Below are 26,736 nucleotides of genomic sequence, written 5' to 3'. Positions count from 1 at the left end.
GACTTTGACTCGATGTTCGGCATCTCCAAGATATTGCCATATCAGTGTCCGCTCTTCGTATTCCCCATGTGCGCCTTCACCGAGACGCTGAAGAAGACGGTGCATCTGGAGTACCCGATTCTAATTAATGGTGTAAGCACATTGCGTAATTGCCATTGGCTAGCCCTCACGTATCCACCACATAGACCCTCACCGAAGTTGATTTACATCGCATTCCAAACATGGGCTTCGCGAAGGTTGGCATGCGCGCAAAAGTGAACATCATGTTCCCTGCCATGTATCGGCCGAGCATGTCGTCCGCGATCCCCAAGCGGCTCCTCGTCATGTTCTACGAGGACGTGATGTTACCGAGCCTACGTGACATCCACTTCGCCCACCTCGGTCACTGGCCGCCATCTTATCAGGCCGTCGAGGACAGCAGTCGCGGCGTGAACGGGCAGTGGCACTTCGGAACTCAGGAGATCCCTGCCAACGTCCTCGATCTGCTGCATACCCGGATGGACGCACACATGATCGACATCCCCGAGTTCGCTGACGCCTTCTTCTACCACGAGCTCCGCGGAGCGAAGGGAGGAAGTCACCACAACCCGCATGACGATGTCGACGCGAACCTTGCCCTACAGGAGACATTCCAGCACATCGACTTCACCGACATCAGTGACGCCGATCTGGAGCACAGATGGTTCGTGGACGTCGCGCTCGAGATACATCATCCCGGGCACGTCGTTCACTGGCGTGCCGATCAGCACATGCCCATCATGAGGCATGTCATGCCCAGTGCTACTCCGGCGCGAGTGACTGCATGCGCGAATGGCGGGAACTTCGAGTACGACGCATGCATGCAGCTGAGCGACGTCGCGGGATTCCGCGTCGCTACACCGACCGCGGGACGAGACGACCAGGTGAAGTACATTAACGTGTACAGCACGGAGAAGTCTGTTCACTACCAGCTTCATCCAGGCCAATTCCTCAGAGCCGAGCCGAAGCAGCTCATGCCGGGCGAGGTGAACCACCTTCTCCAAAGGTTGAACAAGTGGACGGAGGCATTTCTCGCGTGCATGGGGGACGACGACGACCCGCCGCAAGAAGCATCGGCCCGCCTCGAAGTTCGGGTCTCGGCGAGGCAATGCGGCGTCGCACTCCGCAACGTCCCGTACCTTCTACTCAGTAATTCGTGCATCAGCGTGCCAGGGGACATTTGGTGGTAAGTTGCACCGTCACCTCACCTCAGTAATGCATTAACCCCGCGACAGGAGTTTCAAATACTGGCGTGTATTTGCCTGTTACCTAGCCATCAAAAACATGACCAAATCGCCCGCCTCCCAGCGCGTCACTCGCGCCAGTCTCCAATTCGGCGCGATGCTGACTCATATTCTCAACGGCACTCTTTACCGGAACAACGATTCCCCGCCCTGGCCAACGATGGAGGCGATGACCGCAGCGTATCGCAGAGATGATTGGGATGAAGACGACGAATACATGGATGACGACGAACTGGACGGTGATGGCATGGAGCCAATGGGCACGTCCCAAGGCATGTTCTTCCTCGCGACGATCACCGTGGTCAACGGACACTACACCTGCCACGATCGCCGGCTCATCAATCCAAACAATCTGTGCGCTCGGTATGTGGCACCTAACATGATCGAGCTCGCGGCTCGATTTGGGATCCACGGAATCACGGTTGTTCGCGGGAAGCCTCACGCTACCCGCCGCAACAACCGTCAGCCCCTCACGGGTTCGGCGCAGATGGTGCGCACCGCTCCCTTGCCTGTGCGACACCTCGGCCTCGCCGGGCAGGGCGTTCAGCTCGAAGATCAAGGCGAACGACGACGGGCGCTCGAGTTTGACGACGAAGGGGACCTCTCCGTCGAACAGCGAGTCACCCGTCTGTGGGAGCAGTTCAAGTACGACCTCATCGACAAGGCACCCGGCCCGCGAGACAAGCGTCAGCCGTCCTATATGATCGTCTCGCAAGAGGAGAGAGTCAACGCTCCCGACGCCCTTTTCCAATCACCCGAGCTCCCCTTTTCCCAAGTACGCGTCATCAAGGTGGAGCGGGATCACTGGCGAACGAAGATGTTCGACCGCTACTTCCCGCTGCCAAACGTACCCATCAATCACGCCTTGCAGAACTTCACGAACTGCACGTACTGGAAGCTGTGGGGCGGCCTTGTCGGGGGCAGAACAACCCCGGTCAATGTGAACTTGATCAGGGGGGCTGTGTTCCGCCTCTACGACGAGCTCCTCTGGCTGCCGTACACCGAGTCCGATCGCATTTGGACGACAAAAACGACGACCGCGATGAGGGCCAACCGAATCCCGTGCGACAGCGACGCTCCGGCTCCCTTATTGGCCATCAATCCGCGGGTCTGGAGGCGCGACATGCTCGTGCGCCTGCGGGAGGTACAGGCGGGAGAAGAAGACGAGATGCAGATCGAGCAGCCCGCGGGAGTTCGACAGTTCCCGGGTGGGCCCGACTTTCAGGAGGAGGAAGAGGACGAGGAGGACGTGCCTAGATAGTCTGATATGAGTGATGTATTGCACGTTCGAATGACATTTGTGGACGAGATGTGAGGAAACGGATTTAAATTGTATCACAGCACAACAAGTGAGCGAGCCCTGTTCTGTGAGTCTTCGACGCACAGCGCGCACGGGGCCAGTGAGCTTCGCCATCGCACTGCAAGGCGCGGCCTTGTGCGTCCGCGACGCACAGAGGGCTGTGGACGGCTGAGGTCACGTGCGGCCATGCCCCGAGTGGCCCTTGTGCGTCCTCGACGCACAGCGCGCGCGGGGCAGAATTGGCCTAACACGTGGCGCGCTGAAGGCCCGGCGCGCCTTGTGCGTCCGCGACGCACAGGGGCGCGCAGGCGGGAGCGACGGGCCGTCCGGCCCAGGTCGCGAACGCCGCCCCCGCGCTGCTGTGCGTCGCGGACGCACAGGTGCCCGCGCCCCTGCCGCCACGTGTTAGGCCAATTCTGCCCCGCGCGCGCTGTGCGTCGAGGACGCACAAAGGCCCTACCATTCATAGTAATTGCCCGCCCTTAATAAACTGTTTCCGCGAGTGCCGTCTCGCCACCGCGAATCCCGCCGCGTTTGGGCAAGCACGGCGTTGATCAATTCACCCGCCATCAATCGATAACCATCCCCATCACTCGAGTGGCCGAGCTGCATGCTACATAAAGACCAGCGCACGCAGTCCATCTCCTTATTCTCTCCTCTTTCCTGCTCTCATCGGCTTCCCTCTCCCACCGTCCCTACCGCCACTCCCGCTCCGCTCGACCCGACTCACCATGCCCGGCTGGTCAATCACCCACGCCCTCTTCGACCTGATGGTCACGTGCCCGGAAGTCGTCACCTCCGGCTGCTGGCAGCAGCTCACGGAGCTCGCCGATCTCCCCTGGTCGGACGACCACGTCGAGAAGGGCTGGACCATCCACGACGGTGCCCCGCTCACCAAGGTCACGGCGTTCGTCGCCAAGTACGCCGCCCTCCCGAACGAATCGACAAAGCAAAAGTTCCTCAAGGTCAAAAAGGACAACGACACCGAGGGCCGCGACCTCGTCCTGAGATGGATCAATGCTCGGATTAGTAAGTGGCGGGTGAAGGAGCAGGTCGTTGAGACGTTGGAGGGCGAGGAGAGCAGCGCGTACGATGTGATGCGCGAGTTCAAGGCGACGTCGGTGCGTGGGCCTTGCTCGCTGTCGTTAACACCTCTGACGCCGTTGCAGCTGCCCGGCGTCACTGCTTCCCAGCTCAACGTGCATTATCCGCGGATTGCCCTCGCTCTGTTCGGCGAGCAGGCGACCGTCAACGGGATGGGGAAGAAGTGCGTCCCGTGGGCCCTCAGCGCGGTCAGCCGCATCGTCGCCTCCACCTGGCACGGCGAGAGCGTCCGGATCGGACGTGAACTGACCGCGCTCGAGAAGGAGGCGGTCGAGCTGGACCAAAAGTGGGAGGGTGAGTAAGCCGCCTTCTTTCCCGGCTGGATTGCTCACGTCCGTGCAGAGATCGTGGCCAGCCCGTCCATCGCGAAGCTCAAGGCGTACGTCAAGCGCATGCGGAACAAGATCGCCATCGCCCGCAAGTACGACAACGAGGTGACCTGCGAGTTGTACAAGAAGCAGCTCGACCGCATCGAGCTGCTCAAAGATCAGGTCGAGAACGTGAGGGAGGACGTGGCGGGTACGTTTCAATGCATGCTCCAAACGGTGACACTGCTGACTACTGTCGTCAGGCCTGCCGAGAGCGGTGTCGCAGGCGCTCCGGCTGCTCGCGTCCGAGACGGACCTCGCCGCGTTGACCGCGGAAATCGACGTGTTGGTCGGGGACGGTGAGGAAGATCCTCTCGACCTCCTCATCCCCGATGACGCCATGAAGGGGTTCGACTGGGGGACCGGCGTCGAGGAGTACGAGGCGTTCAGCATGGACCAGCTCTGGGACTTGCTGGGCGTCTCGGCGACGAAGGCGATCCCTTTCTTCAATGACAAGGAGGATCCGATCGGCCTCACCGATCCCTGGACCGACGAGGGCATCAAGGCTCTCAACGCTCCCTCCGCCGTCCCGCTGGCGCCCCGCTGGCATCAACTCATCGGCATCATCAAGATGCTCGACAACTACCTCGGTGGCAAGCCCACCCTCCTCATGGACGGCGTCGGCGTCGGCAAGACGATGCAAGTCATCGGCACGGTATGTTTCCTCGCGTTCTACCGCGAGTACTACGAGAAGCACGGCCATTTCCCGGGCAAATACGGTGCGTCCTACTCACCCCCACCTCTGCAGCGCGCTAACACTTCTCCCAGCGAAAACAAAGTTTCACAACACCAAGGACGGCAACGTCCCCGACGCGCCCACCATCCTCATCATCCCCGTCGCCCTCGAGACGCAAGTCACCGTCGAGTTCCATCGCTACGTCCGCGCGAAGACCTTCGACTTCGCGCCGTACACCGCCGCCGTGCGCAAGAGCGCGAAATCGTTCTGGGAAACGGTCGACAAGTTTGTCCAGCCGAAGACCCGCCAGTTCGTGCTCGCCACCGCCCCGGTACGTCCTGCCTGCGCTCGCTCGCATATCTACTAACCTCGTCGTTTCAGTCCGTCGACAAGGACGGCATCGAGATGTTCCGGAAGGACGAGAGCAAGCCCTGGGGCGCGGGCAACATGATCAAGCGGCCCGAGGGCCAGCACGAGCCGCGCATTGGGCGCACGATCTACAGCAGGGACTGGGGCATGATGATCGTCGACGAGGTGCACTCGATGCGCCGCCTCAACAAGCTCTACACGGCCGTGCGCTCGCTGCGCAACCAGACGGCGGGGATGATCGGGATGACGGCGACCCCGACGATCACGAACCCGATGGTATGTACGCCCGCTTTCCCGCCCTTTCGCATTGCTGACCGATTCGTCAGGACCTCGCCCAAATCGGGCGGCTGATGGGCGTCCGTGGGTTCAACGACGACAACACTTCCGCCATCGAGGGAAGTCGGAAGGCGCTCCAGCGCGCTGCAGCCCGCGATCGCAAGGCTCGGCGCAACAGCAAGAAGGCGCAGGAGCAAGTCCACCGCTCCGCCCCCAAGGACTCCGCCAAGGCCGTCGAGTCCGACCTCGTCGTCGAGACCGTCAACGTGATGGCCGACTTCCGGCAGCGGTGGACCAGCATGGTCATCCGGCGGACCGTCCAGTCCCGCGACTGGGAGGGCAACGAGATCAGCGGCCTCCCTCCGGTGACCGAGATCAACATCATGTTGCGGCTGGCGGAGTACGAGTCCGAGGTCCTCAACGAGATCGCCGGCAACTTGGGCGACGCGATTGGTCGCAGCCAGGCGTCGGCAACGGACAAGGTAAGTCAAGCATTTCGGATTTGTGCCGGCCGTTTGTGCGTCCTCGACGCACAGCGCGCCGGGCTAACCTGGATCTCGCCCAGCCCGCGCAGCGTAGGGCCACGGCCTGTGAGTCCGCGACGCACAGCGGGCATGCAGCCTCGCCACCGCGCTGTGAGTCGCGGACGCACAGCGGGCACGGAGCCCCCGCACCCCGCTGTGAGTCGCGGACGCACAGTGGGCACGGAGCCCCGCACCGCGCTGTGAGTCGCGGACGCACAGCGGCCGCAGCCCTAGCCCGTGCTGTGAGTCGCGGACGCACAACCGGACGCAGCTGCCCGCGCGCCTACCCCAGAGCGAAATGCCGGGTCGCGTGTACGCGCTGTGAGTCGCGGACGCACACTGGCTCGTGGGCCTCTCGTTGCGGGGGAATCTGCCTTCTGCGCGGCGTTGTGCGTCGAGGACGCACAGATCGATGGTTGCTTTTTCGTTTTGCTGACTCATTTTTTAGTCCTTCTACATCGACTTGCGGCGCGCGATGTTCCATCTCTCCCAGTCGTCGAAGTCCGACTTCCCCGTCCCCGGCTCTCGCGATGAGTTCGAAGCGCGCCCGACCGCCAAGCTGCAGGCGCTCTTCGAGATCATCCAGCACCACCTCGGCACCGCGGGCGCCCCGCCCTTGGCCAACAAGAAGGAGTTCCGGGGCGTCCCCCTCAGGAACCTCCCCCCCTTCCCCGACGCCAACGTCCTCGAGCCGGACAGCAACTACCAGGAACACCTGGAAGAGGCCGCTCCTGCGGGCGACGGGGCCGGCGGCGACGCGGACGCTGCGCGCGACGAGAACGCCGAGGCTGCGAAGACCGCCGACGACGAGAAGACTGCCGAGGTCGAGAAGACCGTCGAGGTCGAGAAGACCGTCGAGGGCGAGAAGACCGTCGAGGGCGAGAAGACCGGCGGGGCGAGAAGACCGGCGGGGGCGAGCAAGATCCCGACGCGGAGGGCGAGCAAGATCCCGACGCGGCAGAAGCAGGCGGGCGGCGAGAAGAACGATGGGGCCAACGCCACGGACGTTGACAAGATCATCGTCTTCTCGTACTTCCCCTCGAACAACGAGGTTCTCAAATCGTAAGTCCTCCTTCGCCTTCTCCGCAGTATTACTCACGTTCTTGTAGTTGTTCGACGCCTACGGCATCAAGGTCCTGTTCCTCAACGGCAAGCTCTCGGCCGCCAACCGCGCGAAGGTCGTCGAAGAGTTCAGGAAGTCCGGTGTCGACGGGCCCCGCGTGCTCGTCATGTCGTCGGTCGGCGCGACTGGCCTCAACCTGACGTGGGCCAACATCATGATCTTCATCGTGAGTATCCCCTTATCTCCTTGTCGTCTGCTCACACCTTCTAGGACACTACGTGGTCCGCGCAGGAGGACGAGCAGGCGAAGGGGCGCATCGTGCGCATGGGCCAGCTCAAGGCCTGCTACGTTACTACCTGGTTCTGCTCGGGAGTACTGACGTCTTCCTGCACAACCTCGCCTACGCCAAGCTGCTCATGCACGAGGCATTCGTCGAGTCCGATTTGCCCTGCGTAAGTCGTCCTTTTCTCATCTTGTCTTATCTGACCTTCATGCCTCCACAGAGCGAGCGCTCTCGGGCCTCATCGGCAACGTCGTCGCGGACCTCATCGACGATGAGGCCGAGGAGGTCGACGAGGAGGACGAGGAGGAGTTCGAGGACGAGCACCCCCAGGAGGAGGAGCCCACCCCCAAGGCCAGCAAGTCGAAGGGCAAGGGCAAGGCCGACAGGAAGGGCAAGGGCAAGGCCGCGCCGAAGTCTGCCGCCATCGTCGAGTCCGAGGACGACGACATCGTGGAGGTCTCCGCCCCGAAGAAGTCGGGCAAGAAGACTGCCACGACGACCGCGTCCGGGGCTGCGTCGACTTCGGCGGCCTCCACGTCCCAAGTCGCCCCGCCGAAGATGACGAAGAAGGCGCAGAAAGCCGCCGCCGCCGCCGCGAAGAAGGCCGAGAAGGAGAAGGAGAAGGCCGACAAGGCGGCCGAGAAGGAGAAGGAGGCGGCGAGGAAGGCTAACCTCAACAGCTGCGCCGCCGGCAGCGCGAGGGCTATCAAGGCCGCCGAGGTGAAGGCGAAGAACGCTGCCAAGGCTTCCGCGCAGGCTGCCGCAGAGGCTCTCGAGGACGAGGTCGAGAAGATGGCCGCGATGGCCGCAACGCCGACGCCACCGTCGTCCCGCTCGCCGTCTCCGTCGACTGGCTCCGCTGCCGGCCCCGCCCCCCGCCCCCCTCACACTCCCACTCCGCCGCCGCCATCGTCCTCCCGGTTTGTGTTCCCGCCCCTCCCGTCCCCTGCTCGCGTCGTCCCCCCGCCCTCGCCGTTCTCGTTCCTCCCGCCGTCCTCGCCGCAGCACCACCACCCGCACTCTCCCGCCGGCCCATCGTCTCCATGGCGCCAAACCTCTACCGTCCCCCCTCGCTCGGCTGCAAACCCGCCCTCCCTCGACGCTGTTGCTCAGCAGTTGCGTGAGGCGTCCCTCCACCCCGCCCCGCAGCAGGCCGCCGCCCCCGTCGTCGACAACGAGGACGCCATGGACGTGGACAACGCGCCCCTCCCGGGTGCTGGCTTCACGCAATCCAGCCCTCTCAGTAAGTCCTTACCCGCTTCAAACACCTTGTGCTGACTTCCTTCTAGGCACCCCCGCCGCCAGCCCCTCTGCAGGCTTCATGCAGTTCGACCGAGGACGAGCAGGACGACGAGGACGAGGGCGAGGGCGCGTCTGCCGCTGGATCGTCGTCTGCGGCTGGACCGTCGAACCCGCGCAAGCGCAAGAACTCGTCCGCGCTGGATGAGCCCCCTCGTCGGACGATGCGCAAGGCCCCGATGGTCGAGCGCTTCACTTTCGCCAAGGTCAGCGGCGGAAAGGCAACCGGCAAGCCGACGACTTCTGCGCGCAACGCGAAGAGCGGCTCGAAGGGCAAGAAGGGTGGCAAAAAGTGAGGCCTTCGTCGTGTCGCGGACTCGTATATACTGTATCATCTCTCGCATCCTCATCTGTACACGTCGGACTTTGTTTTCTTTTGTTCTTGTACTACTCGTTACGCGGAATGCAATGCTCATCGTACATCAGTGTGACTTTGAATGGGTACATTGGAAAGATAAGCAGTTGTAAGTAACGACGGAGAGATAAGCAATTATAAGTAACTACGGAAAGATAAGCAATTGTAAGTAGCCACTGTTACAACGGGCAGAATCGCAGCTCTAAGCAACCAGTCACTACCCCAGCTCGGGTGAACCGGCCAGGCTGGACGGTGAATGGGTACGGTTCGTCGAATGAAAGGCCGGGCGTGCGATGTGTGCGTCCGCGACGCACAGCGCGCACGGGCAGCAACGGGCGTGCGGCACGGTGTTGTGCGTCCGCGACGCACAGCGGGCACACGCCGGACGAGGCACGTGAGGCGCGCGCATGGCCTGCGGTCCGGCGGTGCACGTGCACGGGTGCAGCTCCGCTCGCGCCGGCCGTCGCGCGGGCGTTGTGCGTCCGCGACGCACACCTGCCCGCGCGACGCCCAAGGCTCTCGGCTCCGCAGCAACCCGCGCACTTGCACCGCCGGACCGCAGGCCATGCACGGACCTCACGTGCCTCGCCCGTCGTGCGCCTGCTGTGCGTCGCGGACGCACAACGCCGCGCCGCACGCCCGCTGCTGCCCGTGCGTGCTGTGCGTCGCGGACGCACACATCGCATGCCCGGCCTTTCATTCGACGAACCGTACCCATTCACCGTCCAGCCTGGCCGGTTCACCCCACTCTCCAATCCACCCACACCAGTCCATCGCCCTGCCCGCCCGCTCTGGGAAATCTTGGGCGTCTATAGGGTTAAGCCGGCGCTTACTAGGGTTAAGCCGGCGCCAAGGCACCCTGGGTCGTCTCAATTGTCCCCATAACCAAATTGGCTAACGGTCGGACCAGTCTGGGCCTAGTCACGTGATGGTATCACGTGTGGCCTAGAGCGAGTCACGTTTAATCACGTGACACGTCAGGTGCCTTCGGTCACCCGGGCTCCGCCGTGGTCACGTGCAGCCAGTGAAGCCTCCGGGCGCTCCCGCTGTCCGGACCACTCCGGAACAGGATCACATGGCGCTGGTATAAGCGCTGATCTTGGATTCTAGATTACTGACGTCACTGCGTTCTAGATCGGTTCCAGCCGGGATCCGGCTCGGTCTAGAAAAGAAGTCCATCACGGACATCGCAGCATTTGCAAGATAATATGTGTCACCCTGCCCAAATCGGGCTTGTTGTGGTACTGTACAGGTAAACGTGACTAAACAATACCAAAGGGACCTGATGAGGCATATAAGCCGAAAGGGTCGCGCTGTGGATCCCCACTGCGCTCTTGTCCCTTGGCCTCTACCGCCACCTCCTCAGTCTAACGCCGCTTCGCGGCGTGTTCAGGCGATTAAACCACCTAACCTAACCTAAGCACGCGCGGGCGACCGAGAGAGGTAGGACGGGTAGGGGGAGACAGGGAGGTAGAGGTTACTCACCTCCGAATGCTAACGGCCTTGCCTGCCGTTCACCTCCTCGTTTCCCTCTCCATGCGGCTACCGGCGACTCCTTCGACGCGCAGCGCACTTGTTCGCGCCGCACGTTCGCCTGGACGAGCGCGTTGCTCGTCGTCGTGGGCCGTCGGACTTGCCGTGGCTGGCGCGCTTTGCAGGCCGGCTGTACCGCGAGGTTCTTCGCCCGACATGTCTTGTCTATGCCGGAGGCCGTCGGGCGTGCGTTAGAGGTGAGATGAGAGGCGGTGGAGGGTCGGCGAGGGTGGTGGAGGACGAGGAGAGTGGGAGGAGAGGGAGAGTGGCGAGGCGCGAAGTGTTGAGCGCCCGCCTCGGGACTTGCCGATTCGGGCGATCGACGCTGCTAGCGCGTCGTTCTTCCTTCCTTTCTCACCATCGCTTCCCTCTCCATCGTCGAACGCTCAGCTTTGCTCACCGCCGTCGCCCACGCCGACGTCGTCTCTGTCCGGAAAAGGTAATCTTCGTCCCAGGTAAGTGTTTTTTTTATACGTTTTCGCGCGAGTGTGCCTAACTCGGACCTTACAGATGGCTCGCACCGCCGAGCCCGCCGGCTCCGACTCGGACTCGGACATCCCCCGCCCGCCCAGCCAGCGGTCTGATGGGTGGAAAATGGTGAAGGTGGACAAGAGCAGCACCGCCGACGAGCGCAGCGACAAGAGCCGCACCACCGTATTGGGCAGCCAGAAGAGCAGTAGCAGTGACGCCAGCAGCAGTAGCAGCGACGACAGCAGCAGCAGCAGCAGCAGTAGTAGCGACGAGGATACGTACACGAAGACGAAGGTCGACGCCGGCATCAGCGAGCCCGGGGACGGCGGAAGTCCAGCCCACGACGAGGAAGACGACGAGATGGTACCGGCGCAGCGAACGCCGCCAGGACCTCGCCGTCTGTTCCCGGGCGTCCAGCGACGGATGGTAAGTCTGACTGGGCGTAAACGTGGCACATACTAACACATACATACCTCCAGAAGGGCCGGTTCGTCGCAGTGAAGACTGCGAAGACCGACGCCGCGAAGGACAAGGCTGCCGCATCCGTGAATACGGATGAGGGTCGGGCCTCGAAGGCTGCGAAACCGGATGCGGCGAACGCTGCGACGATCGACGCGGCAAACGCGGCGGTGCCCAGTGACGCAGCGAACGCAGACGGGGCTGACTCGGCGATGGCTGACGCGGCGGACGTGGCGACGGCTGACGCGGCGGATGCTGCGACAGCTGACGCGGCGGCAGCAGTGCCGACCAGCGACGCGGCGGAGGCGGACGCGGAGGCAGCGGAAGCGGAAGCGGACGCGGACGCGGCGAAGGCGGACGCGGACGCGGACGGGGCGAAGGCGGACGCGGACGCGGACGCTGCGAAGGCGGCGAAGGTGGCGAAGGCGGCGAAAGCGGACGCGGCGAAGGCAGCGAAGGCGGCGAAGGCGGACGCGGCGAAGGCAGCGAAGGCGGACGCGGCGAAGGCAGCGAAGGTGGACGCAGCGAAGGCTAAGGCAGCGAAGGCTGTCGCAGCAGAGGCCGTCGCTGCGAAGGCCGTCGCTGCGAAGGCTGAGGCAGCAAAGGCCGCGGCTGCGAAGCCTGCCGTGTCCAAGGCTGCGAAAGCCGAAGCGGCGTCAGCCAAGGCTGCGAAAGCCGTGGCAGCGAAGGCCGCGAAGGCTCAGGCTGCGGAGGAGGAGAGAGCCGAGGCGGTCATCGCGCTGAAGGCTTCGAGAGACGCGAGGACTGCGAAGGCCAATGCCACAAGGGCTTCCAACGAGGCCGCGAAGGAGGAAGCCGAAGCTGCGACTGCGGCGAAAAAACGTAAGACTGCGCAGGCTGCGAAAGCGGCGGCGTCTGCTGAGGCCCTGAGGCTCGCTCGACTCGTAGACCCAGTGCTAATACGAATCCCGAAACTGCGATTGTCGAAGAAGCGAGGCCGCGTGGTAAGTGACTGGTGAGTATATCTTGTGCCGAACTAACATCAATTCAAGGACGAGGATAGTGAAGACGAGGGCGAGCAAGACTACCAACAGGACGACAGTGTCGGGGTTGTCGACCTGGATGCAGACGATGCGATGCCTCGTAGGCAGACTCGGTTCGTAAGTACTGACAGTTCCTTTCGGTGAAATTAGCTGACAATTGACATGCAGAATGCACACACCGAAGCTGCAGCTGCTGCGCACAAGGTCCATATTGCGAAGGCTGCGGAGGAGCATGAGAATGCACGTACGAAGCTGGAGAAGCAAATTCGTGACAAGGGGAAGTTGACGAGGTCCTATGCGGACAAGCTGAACGCGACGCCTGGGAAGGTGTTCTACTGGTCTGAGAGGAGTAAGGATACGAAGTGCTTCAACCAGGGATGCACGATTGGTATGTGTGTTAACCCTTCCATGCTGAGTAGCCTGACTGACATTGTATGTCCAGGGGACAAGCTTCTGAAGGCTGGCGAGCTCGTCTGCGAGCGAGTATTAGCAGGTCATCATGTCAAAGTGAGTGTTCATTATCTTTTGTATTGTTTCTTTCTCCTGAGTTGTATGCTCAGGGCAAGGGAACAAACTCACGTACTGTGCATACGCACTGGCCGTGTGTCTCGGAAGGCGCTCGTAAGCGCTTCCAGATGGATGGCATGCACCGTGGACTTGCGGTAAAGAAGGTAGATCCTGGGATGCTTATCATCCCCAAGGCCATCATGGGTGCTGATGTCGCGATGATCAAGAGAGATGTCGCGGCTTCGCTGGGCAGGCAGGGCGAGGTGAAGGAGATATCGGAGGAGGTTAAGCGGCAGAACCGGACAGCAAAGCGTATCCGGCGTGATGCGTACAAGGCTGAGGAGAGGGCTGAGAAGGCATTGAACAAGGCTGATAACTTGTTCCAGCGCTACAGGGAGAAGATAGCTGGGCCTTCAACCAGCGCTGGACAACCTCCTTCCAAGCGCCAGCGCTTGGAAGAGGAGCTCTCATCTGAGCTTAGTGAGCCAGATCAGTAATTGGGTGTATTATTGTGACCATATCTCCACTAAAAAAAGAAAAAAAAACTCGCACTTACAATCATTTAATCCTACCTTCCCCTTGTATATACTTGCAGTTGTTACAGACCATCCTAATAAGCATACAATATTGTTCATGTACTGCCATTTGCTCTGTGCATAATAGCATGACACTGGCATACTTGCTTATCATCCAAGCTAGATGAAAGATAGCTCAAAAGACAAAAGACAGAATGCTAAGTGTAGAGAGAATCTTATGACTTATACAGATCCCCAGGAATGCCAACAGGTACAGCTTTGTTGATTGTTTCATATATGTTCAAAGGAAAATACTTGCAAGCAAAGATGGCTTTGCTGAGCAGGAATAAGCCTTGTGTATGACTCTACAAATATTTCCAAGTATAGGCAGATTATATGCTATGTTCACAATACCTACATTGGCAGTTGGCACAGCTCAGTAATTTGCTCAGTGTGTGTTCATTTGAAACTCCTCATATTCAAATATAACCCTACTGGGTGGTCTTATAGCTTGCAAGCAAGTGGTGTGGTGGTCTGCAGTATCAATAGAATATTGTGGCATGTTCATATGACCTACATTGTCCGTAGGTACAGCTCTGTGATTTGTTTGGTATTTGTTCAGTGGAGTGTGCTCATATTCAGATGTGGCCTTACTGGGCACAGATGACTGGTGCATGTGAGTTGGACAATATTCCCTGATACAGACTCCCTATTCTACCATCTTCATACCAGCACAATTATGAGCCATTGTCGCTCTGTGGGCTGCCATTGATTCTGTCAGCGAGAATGACTCAGATTGTGTGTGGCTCTACTGAGGGGTCATATCATGTGCATGTGAGTTGTGGTGTGGGCCCTAGTAGTGATGGAGCATTCTGGCACCTTCATATTACTTGGATTATTGCTCAGTGTAGCTCTGTGATTTGTTTGATAGTTGTTCAGCCAAAACTGCTCATATTGAAATGTGGCTTTGCTGAGCGCATGTAGGCATTCTGTTTGACTTGGGGAGCACTCTTCGATAGCGCCAGAATATTGTGCCATATTTGGACTCACTGTAACACTGTTGGTTGTCTCTCTGTGCCCTGCTGGTTATTCTGTCAGCGAGAATGACTCAGATTGTGTGTGGCTCTACTGAGGGGTCATATCATGTGCATGTGAGTTGTGGTGTGGGCCCTAGTAGTGATGGAGCATTCTGGCACCTTCATATTACTTGGATTATTGCTCAGTGTAGCTCTGTGATTTGTTTGATAGTTGTTCAGCCAAAACTGCTCATATTGAAATGTGGCTTTGCTGAGCGCATGTAGGCATTCTGTTTGACTTGGGGAGCACTCTTCGATAGCGCCAGAATATTGTGCCATATTTGGACTCACTGTAACACTGTTGGTTGTCTCTCTGTGCCTTGCTGGTTATTCTGTCAGCAAGAATGACTCAGATGGAGTGTGGCTCTACTGAGCCATCATATGGTGTGCGGGTGAGTTGTAGTATCATCCCTAGTACTGATGGACCATTCTGGCATGCTCAGACCAGTAGGATTGTTGCTCAGTGCAGCTCTGGGATTTGTTTCATGATTGTTCAGTTGAAACTGCTCATGTCGAGATGCAGCTTTGTTGAGTGCATGTATGCCTTCTGTTTGACATGTGGTCCATTCCTTGATATAGATGGAATGTTGTGCCATATTTGGATTCAGTATAACACCGTTGGTTGTCCCTCTGTGCCCTCCTGAGTATTCTGTCAGCGAGAATGACTCAGATTTGGTGTGGCTCTACTGAGCCATTATGTGGCATGTAGGTGAGTTGTGGTGTGGTCCCTAGTACTGATGGACCATTCTAGCATATTCAGACCACTAAGAATGTCACTGAGTGTAGCCCTGCAATTTGTTTTGTATTTGTGCAGCCGACACTGCTCATATTGAGATGTGGCTTTGTTGAGTGCACGTATGCCTTCTGTTTGACTTGTGATCCATTTCCAGATATAGATGGGATATTTTGCTGTTTTTGGATTCAGTATAACACCATTGGTTGTCCCTCTGTGCCCTGCTGGTTATTCTGTCAGCGAGAATGACTCAGATTTGGTGTGGCTCTAATGAAGCATTGTATGGTGTGCGGGTGAGTTGTGGTGTGGTCCCTAGTACTGATGGACTATCCTGGCACGTTCAGACCACACAGGCTTTCACTGGTGACAGTGCTGTGAATTATTTGGGTGTTTGTTTTATTGAGATCACTCGTAATTGAATATCGCTCAGCTGGGCAGTCATATTGCTTCCGATTGAGTTCAGGTATAGCTCTAAGTAGTCCTGGAGTATTCTGGCATGTTCACACTGTCTGGGTTGTTGTTCAATAGAGCTGTGTGATTTGTTTGGTATTCTGTCATTCTGAATGACTAAGACTCTGCATGGCTATACTGAGTGGCAGTGTGGCTTGTCAGTGAGGTGTGTGTGATTTCCTAGTACTGATTGGCTGTCGTGGCATGTTGAGAGTGCAAAATTTGCCATTGGGCACAGCACTGTGATTTGTTTTGTATTTGTTTCCCTCAAATCACTTTCATTTAAATGTGGCACTACTGAGCGGTTAGATGGCTTGCGTTGGATGTGGGAACCCTTGCCTGAGACAGACATGCTATTATGGTGAGTTCAGACCATGTAGATTGTGAGTTGGTATAGCTCTGTGAATTGTTTGTTGTTTTGTTGTCGGGAACAACTCAGACGTTCCGCAGCTGTGCTGAGCGGTCATATGGCTTGCATATGATTTGGGGAGTAGGCCCTGGCATTGTGAGCCCATTCTTGCCTGTTGAGAAAGCCTGAGCTGTCATTGTGTGCAACTTTGTGATTTGTTTGGTGTTTGCTCAGCGGAAACAACTTGTATTTCAACGTGGATTTATGGGGGGCACGGAGGGCATGTGTCTGATGGAGAAAACATCTCCTGATATCGACTGACTATTGTGGTGCATTTAGACCACTTGAAATGTCAACAGGCACAGCTCTGGGATTGAATCGGTGGTTAGTTGGCATAATAAGACCAATAGTCGTCCGTGCTTCTGCTCAGTGCACACAGAGGCCAGATATGCTCTGGAATGTCTTTCCTAGCGTACATGGAGTGCTGCCACACATTCAGCAGACCAGGAATCGTAAAATTGCATGACTTGGGGATTTGTTCGGTGAGTGATGGTTGACGGTGCAACGGGTGGAACAGTAGCACTACTGAGCGGATGTATTGCTCTCCTTCTGGTTGCCTGCTGTTGACAAGGAATGGATAACAGGTCCCATTGCATGTGGGGACATACAGGTGGTGACGTGTGTACGTTGGCAGTGGGGCACGCCCAACATTCAAAGTTGTTTCAGCCACGAGTGAGAGTGGTCCAATATGCAGTGTGGGTCCCTGTGAGAGGTGCTGAAGAAAAGAGAAAAGAGGATGTGAGTGAGAGAACGACAGTGACGAGCGAGAATGGTCAGGATGGACGTGTTATGCACGTAGAAAGACAGTTTGAGTTGGCGGTCGGGAGTGCCCGGCAGGCACTGCCCAGCAGGGGGTCGTGGGAAAATATTTCCATATATGGTTAGATTGCCCAGCAGGGGCACCGGGCACCAGGCATAGGGGTAGGTCGATACAGGCGGACGTGCTGGTGTTTCCGGCTCGGGCGGATCACTCGACGCTGCAGCCGCAGCCGCAGCCGCAGCCTCAGCCTCCCGCTGCTTCTTGGTCGGTTTCTTCGGCGCCATACTGACCTGTGAGAAATTGAGTGAGACAAACGCTGAACAGACACAAGTAGAGTACCCACCGTATGGATGAGAGTGAGAGCGTGATGGAAAGGGGATGCGTCGCTGGCAGACACAGGTGGAGGACGCCTCATGTTTGCCACATGGACGAGCTGATCACCTGATGCAGCGGTGACTGGCAGCGTAAGAGCATGAATGTGCCCACCTAAAATACGTACTTACACAGTGTATAAAGTCAATAGTGTAGCATATAATATGCAGACGGACGTACCTAGGAACGAGGAAGGTGCATGACCCGCTGCATGCATCACAATCAGTACATTTAGGTCACCGTGCGCAATTGCGGGCGTGCACCTGTGAGAGCAGTATATGTCTTCAGCGGGACATATACTCACCATCATAGGGGACGCTCGCAAATGCGTACGGCAACAGCAATCATATGGGTCATTCACCCAGGATATAGGAGGACGCGCGCGATCGCGCACGCCCTCCTATTACCGTTGATTTTGTGCTTCAGAAGGGTGGCATTCAGTGCCATATAAACCTGCTAAATAGGAGGGCGCGCGCGATCGCGCGCGCCCTCCTATATTGTATGATTTGGACAGGTAGATGGGGTGCACGCACCTTTGGAGGGTGCGTGTTGAGTGCGCGCACCCAAATATCATCAAAAACACGCCATTATAGGAGGGCGCGTGCGATCGCGCGCGCCCTCCTAAAACAGCCCATTTGATGGGTATAAAATTGTGTTTTGAAGGGTGCGCGCACCCCTCATGCCGGTGCGCGAACACGTTCGGAGGGTGGGCGTACGTGTCGGAACACCGTCAAAATAGACGGATATAGGAGGGCGCGCGCGATCGCGCGCGCCCTCCTAAATCAGTGTATTTTGGGCCACTATAATTGGCCCGTCAGACGGCCCATATAGGAGGGCGCGCGCGGTCGCGCGCGTCCTCCTATATACGTATGTTTGCGACACATATCAGGTACCTGTGGTACGTTGATATGGCCTTTTAGGAGGACGCGCGCGACCACGCGCGCCCTCCTATATCAGTCTATTTACGACACATGTGAGGGTCGCAACACTGGTTCAGGAGGACGCGCGTGTCCTCCCACATCGTGGGTATACACTCACCTGAGATGGACCACCGGTGAAACACGCGGCTGTAGGGTGGACGTGCTCCGTCGCGCACGTCCACCCTGAAGCAGATTAATTACATACACATTGCGGTCTTGCCCATGTTTATATACACTTGTAAACTACGAGTACATTTCGACCAGCCTGCAATACCTATCTGACGTCCGCGCATCATTCGCCACGGCGGCGCTTCATACCTACGACATATCAGCACAGTCGCGTCGCCAGTACATAGCCACGCACCTGCCCTTGGGCCTCCTGCAACAGCCGGAGTGTGGGTGCGCGCACGGGCGGAGGGTGCGCGCACGGTCGAGCCGGTGCGTTTAACGGGTGACTGCGAGCGATAAGTGCACCATACGAATACAAAAAAAGGACGTGTACTCACTCCGAAGGGGCACCTCTTCTTGCGCGACCGACAAGTCACACAGCGCGGGTCGTTGGCAGTCGCCGGGACACGGCATTCCTCCATGCCCTGCTCAACGCAGAGCTGGCAGCGGTCGCTGCCGTAGTGCTGTAGTGCACGCATCGCGTCAGCTTCCGCGGAAACGTAGGACGGCACTTACCACCGTATCCTGCGACTTGGGCGGGATGTTAGGGGGTCGCGCCCATGAGCGCAGACGGACCGGGTGCGCCATCGCAGCGGGCGCACGGCCCTTCGCCTTCCAGGCGAGGTAGATCTCCGCCTGGCGCTGCGCCTTCCTGCAGTCCTCACCAGTCACACGCCCCACGTCGATCTCGTATCCTTCGCTGTGCGGATCGTCCTCATCTTCGCGGTCTTGGACCGGGGTTGCAGCTGCAGTGGGTGCGCTGTTCGTCAGACGACTCGGTGTAAGTGCGCAAACACTTACGGTTGAGTCGGTCGTTGCCTGAGATGGGGTGCGCGCAGTCAGACACAGGTGCGCGCACGTAGACACGGAAAACTTACTGAGCCAGATTTCCGCAAACGGCCTCATGGCGGCCTCCTGGTCCGCCGGCGACCACTTCTTGCCCCACCACTTGGGCTTCACGTTGCGCCAGCCGGTTGCGAACGTCTTGAAGTCAAGACCCTCCTTCCACGCGCCCTCCGCCGGCGCGTCCCACCACTGCCAATCGAAGCAAATGTCGGTGAGGCGGGGGAACTTCTTCGCCATCGGTATGTAATTCATCTCCTCGCGCCACGCCTCTGTCTGGGGAACCGCACGTCAATCCCCCAGCTCGCAGCCCACGGAACAGGGTACTCACCAGCAAGTACGTCGCAACGATCTTCTCGAACACCTTGAACGACACCGGGCTGTTGTACAGCGCCCGGAGCATCCTGTTGAAGAGGATCAGGTCCTCCTCCGTCCAGTCGTCCCATCGCGGCGGGTGGTCCGTGAAGATGAGCAAGTCCCGCTCGCTGAGATGGTGCCCGGCCTCGAGGGCGACCTTGCGCAGGTAATTGGTCAGTTTTTCCATGCCCCAGGTACCGACCATTGTTGCAGGGTGTCGAGGAAGAGCGGGGTGAGTGGTAGAAGCAGGGGGGAGAGGGAGTGCGAGTGGGAGAGGGAGATGCGCGCGAGCAAGAGCGAGCAGCCACAACGGCGTCTAAGTCTCAGCCACAAGCCACGGCGCTAAGTCGACCGACGCGACACGACGGCCACCGGTCATCTGACCGTATGTGCCGTTAACGCTCAAGTGTTCGGCCTGCACTGTAGGTAAGGGGTGATTAAGTGTGCGCAGTGTTTATTACCGTGCGCACGGTGATTCTTACCGTGCGCGCGGCGATTCTTACCGTGCGCATAGCATGCGGTACTCACTGTGTTTGGTGCGCGCACCTTTGTGACTTACCTCTGGCTGAATGAATATGTGTCCGACCGTGAGTAGCATTGTTCCGCGCGTGTGTAAGAGACCATACAAACATGACTACACAACTGAGAGTAAAAAACTGAGTGTTCAACGTTCAGAGTGCGGATGCTTACACTGCTGATAGAATCGACCTGCGCATTGAAACCACGCGAGGCGTGTCAAGTCGACGCTTTTCGAGACGTCCTCAGGTGACGGCCCACCTCCGCGGTATGTACGGTCATTGACCCCGTGCAATGTGGCACGCTCCGCTGTAGCGGAGTATACGTGCTGGCAGTGAAGGGCCTGGCGCGACGCCATACCGTTGAGCAATGTTCGCGCCAGCTCAGGTGGTTCGGGCATGCGACGGGCTCTGCGATCCGGACTGTTGTCCCAAATCATCTCCTCGGGGTGCGCAAACAGCGATGTGAGTTGCCCATGGGGAGCGTGTATGTGCGTCCGGAATCGCTCTATCCCTTGGAGATCGATTTCGAGCCAGATGGGTGGTCGGCGCTCACAGCGGATATCGAGTTTCTCTGCAACTTTTCAGACAGGTGCCATAATACTAGAGAGAGAGGGGTGCGCGCACCGTGAATCATGAGTAGTAGTGCGCAAGATGACCGAGCCAGCGGTCACCCAAACATGGATGTCTTCATCGAATTCAATCTCACGATCTATGCGCAATTGCCGCTCTTGGAGAAGAAGGGCAATGTGCGCACAGATGCGCTCAAAGAATTCGTACTCGTTCGTGTAATTGATGTGGTCATAGGGGACAAACCACTGAGGGCTCGGATTCACAAACCGTCCGGAATAGCCAACAAGTGTGTTGCGCTCTTGCACGGCGGTATCGAGGTCAATGGCGTGTTTGGCATGATGGTTGTACAGGATCCGCTTGATGGGTGGATCCTGCCAGAGTATGCCTGCATCGACTGTAGCAATGGAGGGTGAGTAGCTACTGATGTAACAATGGTGTGGTACATGCCATAATTCTTGTCCAGTATTTCTGTGTGATGAGTCAGTATGCTGAATAGACTAATTGTCATGCAGAGAACATACTGTGCCAGTAATCAACAGTCTCCCTCACCACGCACATGAGACTGATAGTGGACCGCGCGATGTGCGTCCATTCATCACGATCATCAGTGTGGATGCGCAATGATTCGGGCAATCTGGGGGTGCTCCAGTGCCTGTACAAGGGGGTGATGAAGTTGGCCAATGCGATCATGACCGCTTCGAGTCGATCGATCTCTGAGCGTACATAGAGCATGTTGAGGGGTTGCGGGTCGGTGATTGTACGGACGCGTATGATGCGGAGCCACTCCTTCATGTGCTCGTGCCATTTTTGGTAGATGTCGTAGATGGTGAGCGGGACGTATGCGGGACCGACGGGAACGAGCGATTGCACGAATTGCTCCGTGTGTTTATGGATCAGCCGGACGAGCACAGCAGCTTCGAGGACGACACGAATCCGGTCAGACCATGCTGGACGGTCCATGGTGACTGGCCAGCGCTGAGTGCTGTGGTAGGGGACATGGTGAGAGCAAGAACGTACCTGGCGCACACAGATGGTCTGTGGATCAAAGGGAAGGGACTGATCACGCCATCATGCAAACAGATGAGTCACATGTGTGGAATATTATGGCACGTGACAAGGAGGGCGCGCGCGGTCGCGCACGTCCTCCTTTGACATGCATCAGGGGTGCGCGCACCATGATATGCATGCCCAAATACACCTCGGTAGGAGGGCACGCGCGATCGCGCGCGCCCTCCTATTTAGCAGATATATGTACACACACACCGTATACGTTGGCAGAATAGACGCCGGTACACATGCCATGTAGGAGGGCGCGCGATCGCGCGCGCCCTCCTATACCATGGATCATGGGTGCACGCACCATCCCATACATGTCCAGAATATCTGTGTTTAGGAGGACGCGCGCGGTCGCGCGCGCCCTCCTATAAGACACATTTTGATTGGACATGTGCTGTGTATGCACACTGAAATAGACGCTGATATAGGTACGATTAGGAGGGCGCGCGCGATCGCGCGCGCCCTCCTAATTGGTATGCATGCCATCTCCATAATATCCGTGTTTAGGAGGTCGCGCATGGTCGCGTGCGTCCTCCTTAATGTACCTTGTCATGAAACATCCAGCATACATTTTAGGAGGGCGCGCGCGATCGCGCGCGCCCTCCTATGAGGCATCATTTGGTCCATATGTACCACCCACACAGTGGAGAAATGTCACCACTTGCCTTATATGGTTATGCCCATATATAGTAATTCCTATATCGGGCAACACAACCCCACCACAACCCCCCCCATGTTTACTGTAGGTCACTATAATGTGCACCGCGAGCGAAGGCTTCTGTGCGGCGCCGAGCGCACCGACTCAATGCCAGCGCGGTCATCTCGAACAGCCAGAGAAAATAAGGACTCACCACAGGACAAAACCCACCCACGCGTACTCCAGGATACAGAAGCGACCGCAGAGCAGGGAGCCGAGTCGTGATCACACTAACAGCATGCAGAACGGGAAGACACTCACCGCTGTCGAGTTCGACCTCAGAACCTTGCTCTTGCAAGTGGCAGATGCAGATGGAACCAAATGTCGTCCAACGAAGCATCCTGCACTAATGAACAAAGGGGTAAAGGAGACGAATGTCTCGAAGGCATCTACAAAGCATTATACTACACTAGTACCCGGGGCACAAGTCGTATGGTAGTTCTACAGGGCAGGCATAAATACCATGTACTGTGAGTTCAGGCGCTCCACGCCTCTACGAGTTTGAAAAATCCCCAGAGGCATCCACCGGAGATGATAGGCAGTGTAAGGTTGTCGTCCAGATTTCCAAGATCTGCACAGCGAACTGTGGATGAGTGTTATCACCAAACAAAGGCTGCACGCGACGCACCGAGAGCTTCCGTAATGCCTGAAATAAGCCCAGCGACAACGCCCAACACGCCGAGGCCCAACCATGCCCCCGCTGCACCAAGGATACTCGGATTCCCGGTCGTCGGCGCGACCACCGGCCATTGCCAGCTGCTCGGCTCACCCACCTGGGGGACGACCCAGCCCCAGAAGCCGATCGCGATGGCCGCACCGGTGACGACGGCTGCGATGAATCCAGCAACGGACTTGCGGGGCGCGAGGGGGAGGCGGAGGAGCGGGAGGCGGGCGGGGAGCTTGGGGGTGCGTGCGCCGAAGAGACGGCCGATCGTAGACGCGGCGGTATCAGCCCAGGACAAACTACGTGGGTGTCAAACCATGCGTCGCGCATAAGGAGGGTCTCCCGACTCACATGAGGATAGAGACTACGGCGATGTCGAGAGGGTATACGGCGAGGGCGAACATGACGCCGGTGATGTACCATATCACGCCATTCGTTGAATTCTGCGGGGGCGACGCGTCAAGACGTGTGGCGATGAGCACGAACGGACAGTTGCAAGACGCACCTTCTCGCTTTCGCGCATGAGGAAGCCGACGCTCCTCTCGAACAGCCGTTCGAACCTAGCGGAGCGGAGCCGGAGGATATCGCACGGGACGATGAACGCAAGGCCGCTCGCGAGCGCGACGACGACGGTCCGCGGCGAGCCATGGGAGTAGTAGAGATACAGAGTCAAGACACCTTCGCACCAACGCCCATTCAGCCCGTCGATCAAACAGAAAAAAACGCATTCCGCACTCACCAATCGACGAATGCAGCGCCTTTCGCGGAATCTCCCAGTCGACGACGACCTTCTCCGCGACGGTACGCTGTATGACAACCTTCTTGCCCTTCGCCGCCGAACGGGAGCCCTTGCGCGCGTGCTTAGCTGTTGTTTGCGCCTGGCCGTTCGGTTGCTGGGGCGAGTGGCCGTTGGTATGGGCGTCTGCGTTGCCGTTGAGGGCGGGCGACGCAGACGCTGCGCCGGAACGTCTAGTGGACATTGATGGTCGGTCGGAGGACGATGCGCGCGTGGAGACAGGGGACTGGGATCGCCGCGAACCAGAGAGGAAGGAGAGCTTGGAGGAGGGGTGGAGTCCGAGGCGACTGGGTTCGTGCTTCAGACTGAGTTGAAACGCGTCGTTAGCGGTGATCATGCTACAGCGTGTAGGGTCGTAAGAGAGTAGAGATTGCCGCAGGAGACGACGAGAGGCGCAGGATGGACGGCGAGGAGGGACGCTAGGACGGCGAGTGGTGGAACAGACCAAGTCGCGTGCGGATGCCGTGGTGTTCGAACCCGGCCACGTCAAGGCGTCTAGCCACACAAGGCACAATCACATGTTGCCGCGCAAGACATACCGATGCGGCCACCTCTCCTCATCGCACTCGTCGTACAGTACAGAGATACAGACAGCTACGTTCAGCAAGCAGACAATATTAATACATGGCGCATACACAGCATCGAGCATGCATGATCATTTTAGAGATGCCCAAGGCATCGACGTCGTAGATACACAACACCCTAGTACACATAGCCCAGCAGCTTGCCACCGACGTTCTTGCGACGCGCCTCCTCGTGGTCGAGGATGCCAGACGATGTCGTCTGTACCGCCGCAATTAGCACGGTCACTCCCACAGTATAACAGACAACTTACGAGGATGATGATGCCGAAGCCACGAGCAGGCAGGAGCAAGTTCACCCACGACTCAATCTGGGGTGCCTGGATGTTGTAGCGGGGAGAGATGACACCCGTCTTGTTCAGCCGGCCGTTGAGCTGGATGACGATCTTGCCGGAGCGGTGGTCGTCGACGATCTCGAACTCGCCGATGTAGCCTGTAAAACGGAACCGACGTCATCAGCATATGACCCCGTGCATTTGCTGTAATCCGTATAGAATGTAGTCTCTGAAGTGAACAGACGTCCGGTGGGAATAAGCCGGACGTGCGTTGTATGTACAGACAGCTCGTTGATGTCTCGGAGCGTTAAAACAGCAGACAGGTGGAGGCACGACCTCGTCAACTGTAGTTATCACCCCGAAGATTCGCAGCCGAAAGGCGGCGATGGTAAGGGACGGAGACTCACCGTGACGCTGCATGACGCTGAGGAACTTGACGATGACCTTGGAGGAAGGTCGGACGAGGACCTGGCGCTTGCCCCGCCGCTCGGCGTTGACAATGTTGTTCTGCGGAATAGTGTAAGGCTCTAGCCGAAATTGTGACTTATGAACTGAACTCACCAGGCAGTCGTTCTAACATGCCATCATTCACATGTTACCACCAAAGCTACGCAAGCAAAGTCGCAGAAAGAGACGACGCACCAAAACAGAGACGCGGACCATGGTGGGCAGACGAGAGAGACGGTGAAGAGCCGGAGCTAAAAGCGAAGAGAAAAGACCTGGAGTAAGCTATACACGCTCGTCCGAGTGTCGCGCTACGGAAAGCACGAGTCAAGACGAGCTTCGGCGAAGACAGGCTACGGAGAGACCGCGCGAATTCAATCGACCAGTGCTCTTCTGCTCGCGCGCAGCAGCGAGGAGAGCGTATTCACCTTGGAGGGTCTTGAGGAGGGCGGCGGCGGCGAGCGAGAGGGTCTCGGTAGGCGCGCAGGGGCGAGCGGCTGTGGCTGCTGCTGTACAGTTCCTCGCAGCCACCCGGGCGTTGCCGGCGTCCACTGGCGCTGTGTCGGTCGTCGGCGAGCATCCCCCAGCCAGCAAGCCCAGCCGCAAGCCCAGCCACCCGCAAGTCATCTCCGCCCTCTCTCGCCTCCTCATCATCCAACATGGTCTGCTCGCTCGTCTCCCCACACTCGCCGCATTTCTGACCATATACACTGTGTGTAGGGCCGCGTTCGCACGAAGACCACCAAGAGGGCCTCCCGGGTGCTCATCGAGAAGTAGTCAGTACATGCGTTCGTCGTAACGGCGATTTCAGAGGCTCATCGTTGCCCGCCAGCTACCCGCGTCTCACGCTTGACTTCCACACGAACAAGCGTATCATCGATGAAGTTGTGCGTACACATAAACTCGAGCTAGGACTTGGTGCTGAAGCGATCTTATAGGCTGTCGTTCCCTCGAAACGCCTCCGCAACAAGGTCGCTGGCTTCACGACCCACTTGATGAAGCGTATCCAGAAGGGTCCCGTCCGCGGCATTTCCTTCAAGCTCCAGGAGGAGGAGCGTGAGCGCAAGGACAACTACGTCCCTGAGGTCTCCGCCCTCGACACCTCCGTCAACGGCCTCGAGGTCGACCCTGACACCAAGGTGCGTTTGGTCCTTCACCTTGCATACGGTCCCGTCCGTACAACCGCATCCCTTGACTCACTCGCCCACTTTGTAGGATCTCCTGCGCTCCCTCAACTTCGACTCCGTTGCTGTCAACGTGGTCGTGCCCGTCATCGCGGCCCCCGATCGCGGCCCCCGGCGAGACCGCCGCAACGTGCCGGGCGCTGGGCGGTAAAGTCTCCCTGTTCACCGGACGTCCTCCACTGCACGCGCATCGAGGCGCCCGACAAAACCCCTCGCATAGTGTATTCCATGTCGGTCGCGTTATGTCGTCTCTTTCTCCCCATGCTCTCGCTGTATGCTACTTCGATCGCAACACGCAGCATATGGTTCGCGACAAATGTCCCGGGCCGCTCTGTCAATGCAGAGATTGCGCTTCCAGCAGTAAGTGTTGGAGGCATCACGATACGGGGCTTGAGCTTGGTCAACGACAACGGACGATTGATGCAATGCGAGAAGCTCGGGGCATACTTCGCACGTGTAACAGTTCAAATATCCTCGTACCAGGATTTAGGTTCG

General features: G+C 58.3%; 8 protein-coding genes across 8 annotated transcripts; 4 read left to right on the top strand and 4 right to left on the bottom strand.

Annotated features, from left to right (window-relative positions):
• Positions 1 to 509: 509 nt before the first annotated feature.
• Positions 510 to 1,395, top strand: B0H18DRAFT_872410 (uncharacterized protein; the record flags this gene model as incomplete). The annotated part of the gene is made up of 2 exons (XM_048040223.1): positions 510 to 1,204; positions 1,254 to 1,395. Coding segments are annotated over 2 exons (837 nt in total), but the record flags the coding sequence as incomplete, so codon positions are not given.
• A 471-nt stretch (positions 1,396 to 1,866) lies between these two features.
• Positions 1,867 to 2,370, top strand: B0H18DRAFT_832582 (uncharacterized protein; the record flags this gene model as incomplete). Its single annotated transcript, XM_048039417.1, has 1 exon — positions 1,867 to 2,370. A coding segment is annotated over one exon (504 nt), but the record flags the coding sequence as incomplete, so codon positions are not given.
• Positions 2,371 to 3,293: 923 nt separating this feature from the next.
• On the top strand, positions 3,294 to 8,820 carry B0H18DRAFT_1116535 (uncharacterized protein; the record flags this gene model as incomplete). Its single annotated transcript, XM_048033445.1, has 12 exons — positions 3,294 to 3,683; positions 3,732 to 3,960; positions 4,009 to 4,185; positions 4,238 to 4,753; positions 4,803 to 5,041; positions 5,092 to 5,355; positions 5,406 to 5,837; positions 6,328 to 6,930; positions 6,989 to 7,168; positions 7,213 to 7,378; positions 7,446 to 8,468; positions 8,531 to 8,820. 12 exons carry the CDS (start codon positions 3,294 to 3,296, stop codon positions 8,818 to 8,820), a joined length of 4,509 nt encoding a protein of 1,502 aa, XP_047896632.1.
• Positions 8,821 to 16,687: 7,867 nt separating this feature from the next.
• On the bottom strand, positions 16,688 to 19,661 carry B0H18DRAFT_1116533 (uncharacterized protein; the record flags this gene model as incomplete). The annotated part of the gene is made up of 9 exons (XM_048033444.1): positions 16,688 to 17,086; positions 17,140 to 17,282; positions 17,349 to 17,375; positions 18,453 to 18,543; positions 18,595 to 18,720; positions 18,773 to 19,002; positions 19,058 to 19,075; positions 19,135 to 19,375; positions 19,431 to 19,661. The coding sequence occupies 9 exons, from the start codon at positions 19,659 to 19,661 to the stop codon at positions 16,688 to 16,690; spliced, it is 1,506 nt and encodes a 501-aa protein (XP_047896631.1).
• A 459-nt stretch (positions 19,662 to 20,120) lies between these two features.
• Positions 20,121 to 22,171, bottom strand: B0H18DRAFT_952867 (uncharacterized protein; the record flags this gene model as incomplete). The annotated part of the gene is made up of 8 exons (XM_048042152.1): positions 20,121 to 20,394; positions 20,599 to 20,938; positions 21,066 to 21,519; positions 21,562 to 21,600; positions 21,719 to 21,778; positions 21,808 to 21,876; positions 21,905 to 21,965; positions 22,146 to 22,171. 8 exons carry the CDS (start codon positions 22,169 to 22,171, stop codon positions 20,121 to 20,123), a joined length of 1,323 nt encoding a protein of 440 aa, XP_047896630.1.
• A 602-nt stretch (positions 22,172 to 22,773) lies between these two features.
• B0H18DRAFT_872375 (uncharacterized protein) lies at positions 22,774 to 23,941 on the bottom strand (the record flags this gene model as incomplete). Its single annotated transcript, XM_048040220.1, has 5 exons — positions 22,774 to 22,868; positions 22,926 to 23,260; positions 23,313 to 23,404; positions 23,467 to 23,639; positions 23,701 to 23,941. The coding sequence occupies 5 exons, from the start codon at positions 23,939 to 23,941 to the stop codon at positions 22,774 to 22,776; spliced, it is 936 nt and encodes a 311-aa protein (XP_047896629.1).
• Positions 23,942 to 24,459: 518 nt separating this feature from the next.
• Positions 24,460 to 25,276, bottom strand: B0H18DRAFT_1116530 (ribosomal protein S15a; the record flags this gene model as incomplete). Its single annotated transcript, XM_048033443.1, has 5 exons — positions 24,460 to 24,540; positions 24,593 to 24,771; positions 25,021 to 25,120; positions 25,175 to 25,186; positions 25,256 to 25,276. 5 exons carry the CDS (start codon positions 25,274 to 25,276, stop codon positions 24,460 to 24,462), a joined length of 393 nt encoding a protein of 130 aa, XP_047896628.1.
• A 250-nt stretch (positions 25,277 to 25,526) lies between these two features.
• On the top strand, positions 25,527 to 26,717 carry B0H18DRAFT_991429 (40S ribosomal protein S17; the record flags this gene model as incomplete). Its single annotated transcript, XM_048045060.1, has 5 exons — positions 25,527 to 25,719; positions 25,778 to 25,833; positions 25,890 to 25,944; positions 25,996 to 26,196; positions 26,273 to 26,717. Coding segments are annotated over exons 1-5 (421 nt in total), but the record flags the coding sequence as incomplete, so codon positions are not given.
• Between the last annotated feature and the right edge of the window lie 19 nt (positions 26,718 to 26,736).

Source organism: Fomitopsis serialis (assembly GCF_022376445.1).
Source record: "Fomitopsis serialis strain Sig1Antser10 chromosome Unknown B0H18scaffold_14, whole genome shotgun sequence".
NCBI classification, from domain to species: Eukaryota; Fungi; Basidiomycota; class Agaricomycetes; order Polyporales; family Fomitopsidaceae; genus Fomitopsis; species Fomitopsis serialis.
The sequence above is the reverse complement of the archived record's forward strand: the minus strand, read 5'-3'. Positions and strand labels throughout refer to the sequence as shown.